The following is a 14458-nucleotide window of genomic DNA, read 5'->3' on the forward strand; positions in this document are numbered from 1 at the left end:
GTTGAAACAATGCTTATTACCGGCCTACAAAAATACCCCATATATAAGCTATTTATGCAAATTGAGGTACATAGATAAACAAAAAGACTACTTGTTTCTCAAAATTGAGTTATAAATCATTGAAGTAAATTATAGGAGGACTTAATTGAAAATGTATAAAGAGGCTAGTTTTGGTATCTCCATAGAGTGTTGGATCCGCCTAGAGTTCGAAATAGAGATATTGTGATGATTGAGTTGATAGTAATTCTAACACTTGGCGGCAAGGGCAACAGTTGGTATCGAAACAGGAGATCATATCATCAGTGCATTTTTGAATGTCAGTGCAGAGTTCCTATCAAGGAAGGAAGCGATGTTCTTAATGCCAATCAAGTCAGTGAACTAGATGCCGCCACTGACTAAAGGGGATTGGTTGTATTCAGTTTTCGTTAAAATTTTCTTCATCAACCATGAACCACATTTTTCATAATCATGTCATGCCACAACCGTTGTTTCCGCCATCGGTTGCATAAGGGGATTTCATGTTGAAACATCCGAATTCCATCGACGTACTTCCAAGGATGGCTTTCACACTATGAGCACTAATTTCAGAGGGATTCCATTGAGACGCGTCTGGTCAACAGGCAGCACCATTGGGCTGCGCTACTGGGGATATGTCCACAATCCATCAGTGTTATAAACACTCTGTTGGCAGTCGGTTAGCAGCTTTATTCAGCGATCATGGACTCGCTAAATCATCAGAAGGTAGAGACGGTGAGTGCATCAAAACTTGCCAGTCAAGGTCTCTGGTCCATGTACACAACAGCTGCATCTTTTCGAGTATCCTCCCTGAAGGCATCAAGATACAATTTCAATTCCTAATAAAATTGAGGGAAAAAAAAAAAAAAAACTTCGACAACAAGAATTACAATTAAATTGATGAATTTAGACTTATTCTCCAACCAACTTGTACAATATCTGATCCTTTTTTATTTTTCAATCAACATGCACTATGTTGGTGACCTTTAACAGAAGGATTCCATACACTAGTTGCCATTTCAGCTCCTGCAAACTTATTATTTGGGTTATTTTCAGTCCGAGCTACTGCAACCTGTATGTATTAAACAAATTTTTATTAACTCATAATGTGTATTTTCTTGTTAAATCTTAGTTTTTGTTTATTTATCTCTAAATATAAAATAAGTGCCAGGTAAAAATGGAAAAAAGAGAGATAATGTGAGAATTTAATGTTGCCTACCACTTCCTAAGATAAATCTGACAAGTATAGAGCCCACTAAAATCGCAAAATTTAACTATTTTTTGTCATGTAAATCTAATTCAAAAAGGGAAAAGCAAAGATCTACGAAGCATAACTCAATATTTAACATCTGAATATTTCAAATCCAATTAACCGACAGACATTTTAACAAGTAGAAAATGAGAAGGTGAATTTATATATTCATGTACCTTGTATTCTTGTGAAGATCTGTATATTCCTTTTGGCTCGCTATTGTTGTTAGTCTGTGTAGAGGCAGTAAATTATATATGAGATTTTCGAAATTAGAAACCTAAACATGTTTAATCTTTACAGACGAAGTCTTTAAGTTTTCTTATTATAATTTTGAGATGAAGTGAATTATTCTGGCTAAAGCAGTAAATTGGTGTGATATTATCTTACCGTAGTCAATTGAGCATTAACTGTGACATCTTCCGGTGGTGGCATACTTCTGTGTCTGATAAGATCTTCTTTTGTAGTTCTTTTAATTGGAACTGTTCTAGGGGCATAACCTTTGCCATTTAACCATATCCTCGATGCCGGACTAGTTGACGAGTTATCTGCATTTTGCTTTGTTGTCGCTAAAGTAGGTTTCATCTGGAGATTTAAAACTAAATTATGCATCACAAATTCACAATATCGTATATGCATTTCTATAAAGCTCAACATAAAATGGACATTTAAGAGACATGGCTGGGGATGAAAATTATGATTCTTCAATAACGGATGATCGAATGCAAGTTGTTTATTGAAATCCACACAATCATATGTATCACCATATATAGTCTGTGAACCAAAAACTCATAAATAAGAAGGAACTCATAAATAAGAATCAATCAAGAGAATTATAAGCACACATATTTTCAAAGATATACAGTACCTTAATTGTTTTGACCGCTAGTTTGTTCAAAAGGTGAAGTTGTTTCTCTATCTCTAAGTCTTCCAGTTTGGACAACTGTCTCTCCTTGAACCCCATTGTAACTCAGAAGAAAATATAACGATAAGAGAATTCATCCAAAAATTCTTTGATGCATCAATATTTGCCCGAATTCATAAATTTATTTTATAGGGGATAAATGTCTAGATATATGCCAGACTAATGTTTAAGCAACCAAATTAATTAACATAAAATGAAAGCACTAAACCGAGACTAAGCTGACTTACTATATGTACGAGCTAGAGGTGAATTGAAGTATATGAGCACATATATCACCTTTGCTAATCTTATGAAGATGTTATATAGAGAGGTGACGAAGTTAATGTAATTTTCTCAAGTGTGATCAACATAATCCACAATAAGATTTTCTGTTAATTAATTTTAAATGCTCATTTTGAAGTCAAATCCAAAAAGACAATCTCATGACTATAGATCAGATTACCATCAGCATTACTTAATAACAAAATGTACACAGATTTTCTGTTTGACTATCACTCTGTCTGACAAAAAATTTCGATGAGGTCACTTGGCTGCAAATATGTTGTGCAACCATTTTACAGCGTAGCTGTTGCAGTCCATATGTAAATTACGAATCAAGATATATAAAACTTCAACAATTAAGAAAACTATCAAAACAACTTCCTGACTGAAAAACACTAGACATCCAATTGCACCGATACTAAGTTTTTTTTTTTTTTTTTGGGTGGGACAATTAGATATTCACCGCTTGCCAAAAGTAATTACAACCGTTGAGTCATATCTACAAAAAAATATACAATACTTATGCGTAAAATATTGTATATATACACATTAATTCATGTTGTAGGATAAAGAAAATGACGTTTTGTAGTTCACCAAAATATCCTTACCAGCTAATTAAAAGTCCATTAAAATAGGGACTTTTTAGTCTTTTACTAGAATATTTCTCTCTTATCTCTTCCTACTCAAATTCTCCAAATTTCTCCTATGTGCATTTCGTTACAACATACAACACTCCTCTACTCCTCTGTTCTCCCATCAAAAGCACTTTTCGATCAGAAATTTCTTATTACAATAATTCATTCTTGGTCACCATCGTGAATATTCCTATAGTTTTTGTTCCTTAAGGGATTGGAGTAAAGATTGGAAGGTGTTTTGACAATTTGTTTAGAAGTAACCCATAATTTAACACTTTGTTTTTCATTGTTACTATATATAGGGAAAGGAAATGATTTATGTGTTTATGTAACTCAACCAAACTTTGCTTTGGATTTCACCAACTCAATTTTTCTGTACCAGGTAAAATTAATTAGAATAATAAGATACGAACAAGTGGAAAAAAAGAGAATGGAGAAGGAGGAAAAATCTACTTGACTATCTTTGGGTTGGATTTCATCAAGCTAAGGAGAAAAAGAAAAAGAGAAGATGGAAAGTGATTAGTTGGTCGTTGGTCTAGCTTTTGGAAAATACAGAAAACCCCTGCTTTTAAAAGATCCTAATAAAATATTTAGAGTATTTTTGTGAACTATAAAATGGGTACATTGCTATCGAACAACCTTCATGTTGTAGGTTAGCAAAATCCTTTAACTAATATTGCTCTATGCCATCAATAAGTACTTATTTCTATATTTGTATGAGATTTTATGAGTTTTTTCCCCCAATACAAATAAATGTACAACTTTACATCGTTGAAGTCAGTCTTAATTTACTCGCTAATAGCAAAAGAGAAAGAACAAAAATTCTTACGATACGATTAATTTGTTTCAGACATATGACTGAATACCTTGGGTTCACGTCTTCATAGCTTAAAATTTCATCATTGTAAAGAATGAAAATAAGAAAAAGTAAAAAAAGAGAAAAGACAATCAAAATAGGAATTGTCACAAACTGTAAAATATAACGTAAGAATATCATGAAAGTGTGTTTACAAATATATGGATACTATTAATAGCTAAATCGTTTTAAGTACCAAATACCCAATCTTCCAACAACAAGCTTAATATTACAGTTTGCACATATATTTGGATTTCCAGTAATTAATTAATGCCACGAGCCGAAAAGGCGCACACGATCAATAATCCAAAGTAATATACAATCACATTATCAGTTTTCTATTTTAAATCATGTATGAGCGGATCAGATAGAATCACTGTTGTGCATGTAAAAAAATCTAGCAAGAAATATGTGAAATAGTAGGAAAACTAAAATTAAACAAAAAATGAACAAAATTTCAATGGAATACAAAAGTGATAGGCAAAAAACCCTCAAAAGAAAGAAAAGAACAGGAGAAAACTTACCAAATGTAACAGAGGCTAGAAAAATATAACCAGAGAAACCAGAAAAAGTGAAACAAAACTGAACGAAAATGAAATTGAATACGGAAGAACTGACTGAAAAGCAGATACACAAAAGAGGAAGAAGAACTCTTTTGTGTATATGATTATGTGGGAGAGGGATGAAAGGAGACTGAAGCCAACTGAGTATGGCATGGGACTCGAATAACAGTAGACTCCAGAGAGTCAATGCTTGTTGTCCCACATTAATAAAATGTCAACCCACGTGTCACTAAGTAGATGAAAGAGTTACAGCTGAGAATAATTATATCAAAACACCCTTAAGAAATAAAAACATTACCGAATTACCCTTTGTCGTACCAACACACCCACATTTTTTTTTTGTTGTTGTTGTGGTAATTCAAGATTATATATAATACTTAGCAAAATACAGCAATCAGTCTGGGGCATGAGTCCCATTCAGCCCAAGGCTGTCATTATTGTTACTAGTAATATTAAAAGCCGAAATAGTTCTTTGAAATGTAGTTTCTAGAATGCCTACCCAAATAGTTTCGGCAGCAAACACTAGAGGAACGAGAAAAGGACCAAAATAGTACATTATCTTTGGGTTTGAATCTAAAATCATGCATGTTCTTTTACATCTTTGGGTTTGAATCTAAAATCATGTATGTTCTTTTACATGGAAGTTAATAGTCGCATATGTTTGCGTAAGTAGTGCAACATTTTCAACTAAAATATTTTGTTATAAATTTAACGGAAAAGGGCAAAAATGCCCTTGAACTATTAGAAAAAGTCTAAAAATACCATTCATCCATCTACTATGCTAAAAATACCTCTCAGTTCAACTTTTTGGCTCATTTATGCTATTTGACGGTCAACACTAAATTAAAAAAAAATTATTTAAATTACACATGATATTTATTACTAGTCCGATTTTTTAAATCTGAAAAAATTGGATTTTTATAAAATCTGGAACAACTAATTTAAAAAAAAAAAAAAAAAGATGTGGCAAGCCCTTTTTCTAAAAAAAATAAAAATAAATCAGGATTGGATTTTTATTAACAAATGTGGAATTTTGCTTAAAAAAAAATTAATTTCCCTGATTTAAAAAGAAACACATTTTTCCAGATATTTTAATTTAAAAAAAATCCAATTTTCTAATTTTTATTTTTTCTAAAAAATCAGTTTTCCTGATCTCAAATTTTCCGTAATAAAATGCCATGTGTAATGTAAATACTTTTTTTAAAAATTTAGTGTTGACCGTTAGTCAAAGGGCATAAATGAGCCAAAAAAATTGAACTGAGAGGTATTTTTAGCAAAATAGATGAATGAAGGATATTTTTAGATATTTTCTAATAGTTCAGGGGCATTTTTGCCATTTTCCGTTAAATTTTTAACAAAATATTTGGGAGTTGACTAAAATTGCACCACTTATGCAAACATAATGGACTATTAATGCTCTATGTAAAAGAACATGTATGGTTTTAGGTCCAAACCCAAAAATAATGTACTATTTTGGTCCTTTTCTCCTAGAGAAACTATCAAAATGTTGATTCTGTCAAAAAGCTTTAAGCGTGCCCCTTCCTTTTCCATAAGATCTGCAACTCTATTTTGCTCCCTGTAAGAATGCTTGATCACTAGGCTCCCAATTTCTGCATCAAGTATCTGCACTCCATAACAATAGAGTCATATAGCAAATTCCCATTTTCTAGCATGTGGATCACCTCTGTCGAATCAGTATCAATTTGAAGAGTGTCAAGTTTCTGTCCTCGGCTAATCTAAGACCATAAAAACATCCATGAGCTCAGCATTGCTATTGGTGGTGTTTGGGATTCCTTTCATGAAGCCTATGACCCAGTCTCCATTACTGTTTCTGATAACTCCTCTAAGTCCACCAGTATCAAGATTGCCAAATGATGAACCATCCGTGTTTAACTTGAAGTAACCTCTAGAAGGAGGGTGCCACTTCAAGTTCATGGTGATGGATTGTTTGTCATGGTTTAGTTTACCCACAAGAAGGATATACTCACTGCATCTCGCAATCACATTATGAATGTTGATAGGATCTTTTCTTTTGTTGAAGAGGTTATTATTCCTACAAAGCCATATGTGCCAGAAACAATAGGGTATGAGGTTCTTCCATGGAAATGTGCTATGGTATTTGAGCTTCTTTATACTGTCCCATGTGTGAGACCATTTATGAGCTTTGAAATCATCCATGTATACAGAATTATGGGTGTTGTTGTTGTTCTGGAGAATAGCATTCTAGAAGTTAATGGCATTTGGACACTTAAAGAAAATATGGGGGAGATCCTCTCTGTTTTGGTTGCAGTAAGAAAAAATGGGGTCAATATTGAGCCCGATTCTATGGAGGTAAGAACCAGTAGGATGCCTGCAATGGTATAAAAGCTAGATGAAGGTTTTGATCTTGTTAAGGTGAGTTTGTCCCATTGCCAGATGCCATTTAGGTAGATATCACTGATTTTAAGGTTTTCCTCATTGATAAGGAAATGACCCTCAAGTTGGCTTCTGATGGTAGGAAAATATTGAATCCAATTATCAATAAGAAGTCTGACTCTGTTCCCTCTATGGACATTTCATCTGCTTCCTTTTAAGCAAAGGGCCCATCTATTGAGGATACAGTGCCATGTTCTAGAGACAGGTTTCCTGATAGAGTTGGTCATACTATAATTTTTTGGGATGAGGACATTTGCCCAGAGGCTGGTATGATGGTGGTACATTCTCCAAACAAGGCTGGCATGAAGGGCTTTGTTTTTAATCTCACTTTTGTGGATCCCCAACCCACCTTGGCTTCTGCTTTGGGTTTTAGTGTCCCAACCTAGTAAGTGTATTTCTTTTTTCAGCAGTGGTACCCCAAATGAAGTGCCTTTGGATTCTGTTGATATTATATAGTTGAATGGGTGAAACTAATAAAAATTAGTTTAATAACTCTTTAAAAGAAATCGTATATTGGATGACATTTGAGAAATTAATAACTTAGCAATTTTATACATAATTCAAATATTTATATGAAAATATATTCTTATGACTTTTCTATTATGAAAATATATGAAAATCAAATATCCTTAACCAAGGAAGGTGACTAAGAGCCTGTTTGGATGGCCTTAAAATAAGCAGCTTATAAGTTGGAAACAAACATAAGCCAAAAAAAAAAAAAAAAATTGTTGGGGTAGGCTAACTTTTTTTTTTTTTTTTTTTTTTGGCTTATAAGTTTGAAAATCTACATAAGGCAATTTTTGTATGTTTGCCAAAATGGGTCAATTATTTTTTTGGGCTTATTTAAGCACAAAATTTTAAACTGCCACCAAACACTCAAAAAAAAACAAACTTATAAACAACTTATAAGCCAATCCAAACGGGCTCTAAGATGTGTCTTTAGGATTAATGCATGTTCTTTATGTGTTTTCTTAATTATTCTTACGGTATGTATATAACACCTAGTAATCCTATATCATAATTATGGTTTTCTGTTCTTGTGTATCCTGTTTGTTTGATTTTGATCTCAATTTATCAGTTTTTTATTTTATTGCTTTTGAGAATATGAATTAGTGTAAATGGAATCGCTTCTAATATCATATAAAAAAAAACGAATTGAAAAAACCAAAACCGAACTTCAAAAAACCGAAACCGAAAGAACCAAACCGAACTAGTTCAGTGTTCGGTAGGGCTAGGCATAAATACCGAAAATCAAAAAATCGGACCGAACCGAACCGAACTTCAAGAAACCGAAACCGAAAGAACCGAACCGAACTAGTTTGGTTCAGTGTTTGGTGTTCACCTTCAAAAAACCGAAACCAAAATAGCCGAACCGAACTTTGACGAAACCGAACCGAAATTTATACATTACCTAAAAAAATTAAAATAGTCCAGACCCATTAAGTTTAAGTCCAAAAAAAATCCAATTGTAATAAGCTCTCTTTTGCTTTTGTATACCTAATTTTCCACTTTAGTTGAGAAAATCAAATATCCTTAACAAAGAAAGGTGACTAGGATGTGTCTTTAGGATTAATGTATGTCCTTCATGTGTTTTCTTAATTATTCTTATTGTATGTATATAACACCTAGTAATCCTATATTATGATTATGATTTTTTGTTCTTGTGTATCCTGTTTGTTTGATTTTGATTTTAATTTGTTAGTTTTATGTTTTGTTGCTTTTGAGAATATGAATTAGTGTAAATGGAATCCCTTCTAATATTATATCAAAAAAACTGAATTGAAAAAATCGAAACCGAACCGAACCAAACTTCAAAAAACCGAAACCGAAAGAACCGAACCAAACTAGTTTGGTTCGGTGTTCGGTGTCCACCTTCAAAAAACCGAAACCGAAATAGCCAAACCAAAGTTTGATAAAGCCGAACCGAACGCCCACCCCTAGCATTTGGTGTCCACCTTCAAAAAACCGAAACCGAACTGCCGAAACGAATGCCCACTCCTAACAAAATGTACACAGATTTTCTGTTTGGCTATCACTCTGTCTGACAAAAAATTTCGGTGAGGTCACCTGGCTGCAAATATGCTGTGCAACCATTTTACAGTATAGCTGTTGCAGTCCGTATGTAAATTATAAATCAAGGTATGCAAAACTTCAACAATTAAGAAAAATATCAAAACAACTTCCTGACTGAAAAACACTAGACATCCAATTGCACCGATACTAATTTTTTTTTTTTTTTGGTTGGGTGTGGGGGGTGGGGCGGGCAGCAATTAGAAATTCACCGCTTGCCAAAAGTAATCACAACCATTAAGTCTATCTACTAAAAATATACAATAGTTATGCGTAAAATATTGCATATATACACATTAATTCGTATTGTAGTATAGCAGTGTACCCATTTTATATTTCACCAAAATATCCTTACCAGCTAATTAAAAGTCCATTAAAATAGGGACTTTTTAGTCTTTTACTAAAATATTTCTCTCTTATCTCTTCCTACTCAAATTCCCCAAATTTCTCCTATGTGCATTTCGTTACAACATACAACACTCCTCTGTTCTCCCATCAAAAGCACTTTTCGATCAGAAATTTCTTATTACAATAATTCATTCTTGGTCACCATCGTGAATGTTACTGTAGTTTTTGTTCCTTAAGGGATTGGAGTAAAGATTGGAAGGTGTTTTGACAATTTGTTTAGAAGTAACCCATAATTTGACACTCTGTTTTTCATTGTTACTATATATCGGGAAAGGAAATGATTTATGTGTTTATGTAACTTAACCAAACTTTGCTTTGGATTTCACCAACCCAATTTTTCTGTACCAGTAAAAATTAATTAGAATAATAAGATACGGACAAGTGGAAAAAAAGAGAATGGAGAAGGAGGAAAAATCTACTTGACTAAGAATGAAGAAGGAGGAAAAATCTACTTGACTATCTTTGGGTTGGATTTCATCAAGCTAAGGAGAAAAAGAAAAAGAGAAGATGGAAAGTGATTAGTTGGTCGTTGGTCTAGCTTTTGGAAAATATAGAAAACCCCTCCTTTTAAAAGATCCTAATAAAATATTTAGGGTATTTTTGTGAACTATAAAATGGGAGATTCTTTATCGAACAACCTTCACAGGTTAGCAAAATCCTTTAACTAATATTGCTCTATGCCATCAATAAGTACTTATTTCTATATTTGTATGAGATTTTATGAGTTTTTTCCGCCAATACAAATAAATGTACAACTTTACATCATTGAAGTCCGTCTTAATTTACTCGTTAATAGCAAAAGAGAAAGAACAAAATTCTTACGATACGATTAATTTGTTTCAGACATATGACTGAATACCTTGGGTTCACGTCTTCATAGCTTAAAATTTCATCATTGTAAAGAATGAAAATAAGAAAAACTAAAAAAAGAGAAAAGACAATCAAAATAGGAATTGTCACAAACTGTAAAATATAACGTAAGAATATCATGAAAGTGTGTTTACAAATATATGGATACTACTAATAGCTAAATCGTTTTAAGTACCAAATCCCCAATCTTCCAAAACAAGCTTAATATTACAGTTTGCACAAATATTTGCATTTCCAGTAATTAATCAGTGCCACAAGCCGAAAAGGCGCACACGATCAATAATCCAAAGTAATATATAATTACATTATCAGTTTTCTATTTTAAATCATGTATGAGCAGATCAGATATAATCACTGATGTGCATGTAAAAAATCTAGCAAGAGATTATGTGAAATAGTAAGAAAACTAAAATTAAACAAAAAATGAACAAAATTTCAATGGAATACAAAAGTGATAGGGAAAAAACCCTCAAAAGAAAGGAAAAGAACAGAAGAAAACTTACCAAATGTAACAAATGAAATAGAGCCTAGAAAAATATAACCAGAGAAACCAGAAAAAGTGAAACAAAATTGAACGGAAATGAAATTGAATACGGAAGAACTCACTGGAAAGTAGATACACAAAAGAGTTGTGTATATGATTATGTGGGAGAGGGATGAAAGGAGACTGAAGCCAACTGAGTATGGCTTGGGACTCGAATAACAGTAGACTCCAGAGAGTCAAGGCTTGTTGTCCCACATTAATAAAATGTCAACCCACGTGTCACTAAGTAGATGAAAGAGCTATAGCTGAGAATAGATATATCAAAACACCCTTAAGAAATAATAATATTATCGCATTACCCTTCGTCGTACCAACAGATCCACACTTTTTTTTTGTTGTTGTTGTGGTAATTCAAGATTATATATAATACTTAGCAAAATACAACAATCAGTCTGGGGCACGAGTCTCATTCAGCCCAAGGCTGTCATTATTGTTACTAATAATATTAGAAGCTGAAATAGTTCTTTGAAATGTAGTTCCTAAAATGTCTGCCCAAATAGTTTCGGCAGCAAACACTAGAGGAACGATCAAAATGTTGATTCTGTCAAAAAGCTTTAAGCGTGCCCTTTCTTTTGCCGTAAGATTTGCAACTCTATTTTGCTCCCTGTAAGAATGCTTGATCACTAGAGCTCCCAATTTCTGCATCAAGTACCTGCACTCCATAACAATAGAGTTATATAGCAAATTCCCATTTTCTAGCATGTGGATCACCTCTGTCGAATCAATATCAATTGGAAGAGGTGTTAAGTTTCTGTCCTCCGCTAATCTAAGACCATAAAGAACATCCATGAGCTCAGCATTGTTATTGGTGGTGTTTGGGATTCCTTTCATGAAGCCTATGACCCAGTCTCCATTATTGTTTCTGATAACTCCTCCAAGCCCACCAGTACCAAGATTACCAAATGATGAACCATTCGTGTTTAACTTGAAGTAACCTCTAGGAGGAGGTTGCCACTTCAAGTTCATGGTGATAGATTGTTTGTCATGGTTCAGTTTACCCACAAGAAGGATATACTCACTATATCTAGCAATCACATTATGAATGTTGATAGGATCTTTTCTTCTGTTAAAGAGGTTATTATTCCTACAAAGCCAAATGTGCCAAAAACAATAGGGTATGAGGTTCTTCCATGGAAATGTGCTATTGTATTTGAGCTTCTTTATACTGTCCCATGTGTGAGACCATTAATGAGCTTTGAAATCATCCATGTATACAGAATTATGGGTGTTGTTGTTGTTCTGGAGAATAACATTCTAGAATTTAATGGCATTTGGACAGTTAAAGAAAAAATGGGGTCAATATTGAGCTAGATTCTATGGAGGTAAGAACTAGTAGGAAGCCTGCAATGGTATAAAAGCCAGATGAAGGTTTTGATCTTGTTAAGGCAGTCAAGTTTCCATATCCAATTGAAGCTTCTTGTGTTGTTTGATTTCAGCTCCTTATCGGTCATTTGGTAAGTGCTCTTAACAGTGAAGAGGTCATTGTTTGTCAGTCTCCAGATGAGGTTGTCCTCTTTTGGGCTATTTTGAGGGATAAGACAGTGTCCAACAACTTAGGAAATGTTGGGAGGGATTTTGAAGGAGAGTTTATCTCATTGCCAGATGCCATTTAGGTAGATATCACTGATTTTAAGGTTTTCCTCATTGATTAGGAAATGACCCTCAAGTTGGCTTCTGATGGTAGGAAAGTCTTGAATCCAGTTATCAATAAGAAATTTGATTCTGTTCCCTCTATGGACATTTCATCCGCTTCCTTTTAAGCAAAGGGCCCATCCATTGAGGATACAGTGCCGTGTTCTAGAGATAGGTTTCCTGATAGAGTTGGTCATACTACAATTTTTTGAGATGAGGACATTTGCCCAGAGGCTGGTATGATGGTGGTACATTCTCCAAACAAGGCTGGCATGAAGGGCTTTGATTTTAATCTCACTTTTTTGGATCCCCAACCCCCCTTGGCTTCTGCTTTGGGTTATAGTGTCCAACCTAGTAGGTGTATTTCTTTTTTCAGCAGTGGTACCCCAAATGAAGTGCCTTTGGATTATGTTGATATTATATAGTTGAATGAAAGAAACTAATAAAAATTAGTTTAATAACTCTTTAAAAGAAATCGTATATAGGATGACATTTGAGAAATTAATGAGTTAGCAATTTTATACATAATTCAATTATTTATATGAAAATATATTCTTATGACTTTACTATTATTACTTCGACATAATAAAAGATGAGTAATATTTTAACCTTATTATTACCGTGAAAAAAGTTTAGTGGGTTATATATGAAATCAAACGTTAGAAAAGAACCAACAAAAGATAGTAGGAAATTTCTCAAGCTAAAGATACAACTCCATCAAGCTTCTAAACCATTAAAAAAGTAAATTAATTCCAATATTTCAGTAGAAAGGGTTTTAGGTTTAACACATGTGGAAGAACATCTAGTGAAGGTGGACAAAGACACATTAAAAAGAGAGCCCTCAATGACAAAACCCTTACAGTCACATTTAAAAGTACAAATTTTGTAGTTTATGTTATTTTTTTATTTATTTCAAGAGTTTGGTGCAATATTTTAAGGTGTAAATTCATTTTTTTTTTTTGACTAGTTCACATTTTTATATTACGGTTACTAAAAATTTTGACGAAATTTCTGATGTTTTTGGTTCAAATTTTTCACCCGTTTCGATTAAATGATTTAGGTAAGTATATTATGTGTTCTACGATCGGAGAGGTCTTCTTTTAGGAGAAATTATTTAATAATTAAAATTTGATAAATACTTGACGGAGATCAAAAGTGCTCACTTTTGAAAAATTTAAAAGAACAAAATTGCTCAATTGATACTTAGGGGAGTATTTTGAGTCTACCACAAAAAAATAAAGGACCATATTCATCATTTTGTCACTTTATTATTACCGTGAATAAAGTTTAGTGAGTACATATCAAACCTTTTAGGGAAAGAACAAACAAAAGATAGTAGGAAATTTCTCAAGGTAAAGATACAACTCCACCAAGCTTCTAAACCATGGCTCTATTATTTTAATATCAAGAAAATACTTTTATAATTTTACTATTATAGCAAGTAAAATTTAATTACTTTATTAATATAACAAAAGAGAATAATTTTAAATTAGTATTTAACTTTATTATTACTGTCATTAAAGCTTAGTGAGTATATTATAGATGAAATTAAACCTTAGGAAAGAATCGGCAAAAGATATTAGGAAATTTCTCAAACTAAAGGTACAACTCCATCAAGCTACTAGACCATTAAAAAAGAAAATCACTTTTAATTTTTCAGTGTCCAGGATTTTAGGTTTAACACATATGCAATGGAGGAACATCTAGTGGAAGACGAAGGTTGACAATAAACACATTAAAAAGAGAGCCCTCAATAACAAAACCCTTACTGTCACATTTTGAAAGTACAAATTTTGTGATTTATGTTATGTGTTGTTTATTTCAAGAGTTTGGTGCAATATTTTAAGGTATAAATTCTGATTTTTTTTTTGTTTTTTTTGTTTTTTGTTTTTGTCCAGTGCATATTTTATATTACGGTTACGAAAAATTTTGACGAAATTTTTGATGTTTTTGGTTCAATTTTTTCACCCGTTTCGATTAATTGATTTAGGTAAATATATTATGTGTTCTACAAT

The 14458-nt window shown here is 32.8% G+C and overlaps 1 protein-coding gene across 1 annotated transcript; it reads right to left on the minus strand.

Moving 5' to 3' along the window:
* Positions 1-715: 715 nt before the first annotated feature.
* Positions 716-3013, minus strand: LOC132044535 (uncharacterized). The gene is made up of 5 exons (XM_059435038.1): positions 2133-3013; positions 1655-2038; positions 1444-1497; positions 1000-1087; positions 716-825 (listed from the first exon to the last, which is right to left on the minus strand). The coding sequence occupies exons 1-5, from the start codon at positions 2226-2228 to the stop codon at positions 716-718; spliced, it is 732 nt and encodes a 243-aa protein (XP_059291021.1). The 5' UTR covers positions 2229-3013.
* Positions 3014-14458: the final 11445 nt, after the last annotated feature.

Source organism: Lycium ferocissimum, unplaced genomic scaffold (genome assembly GCF_029784015.1).
Source record: "Lycium ferocissimum isolate CSIRO_LF1 unplaced genomic scaffold, AGI_CSIRO_Lferr_CH_V1 ctg473, whole genome shotgun sequence".
In the NCBI taxonomy this organism is placed as follows: Eukaryota; Viridiplantae; Streptophyta; class Magnoliopsida; order Solanales; family Solanaceae; genus Lycium; species Lycium ferocissimum.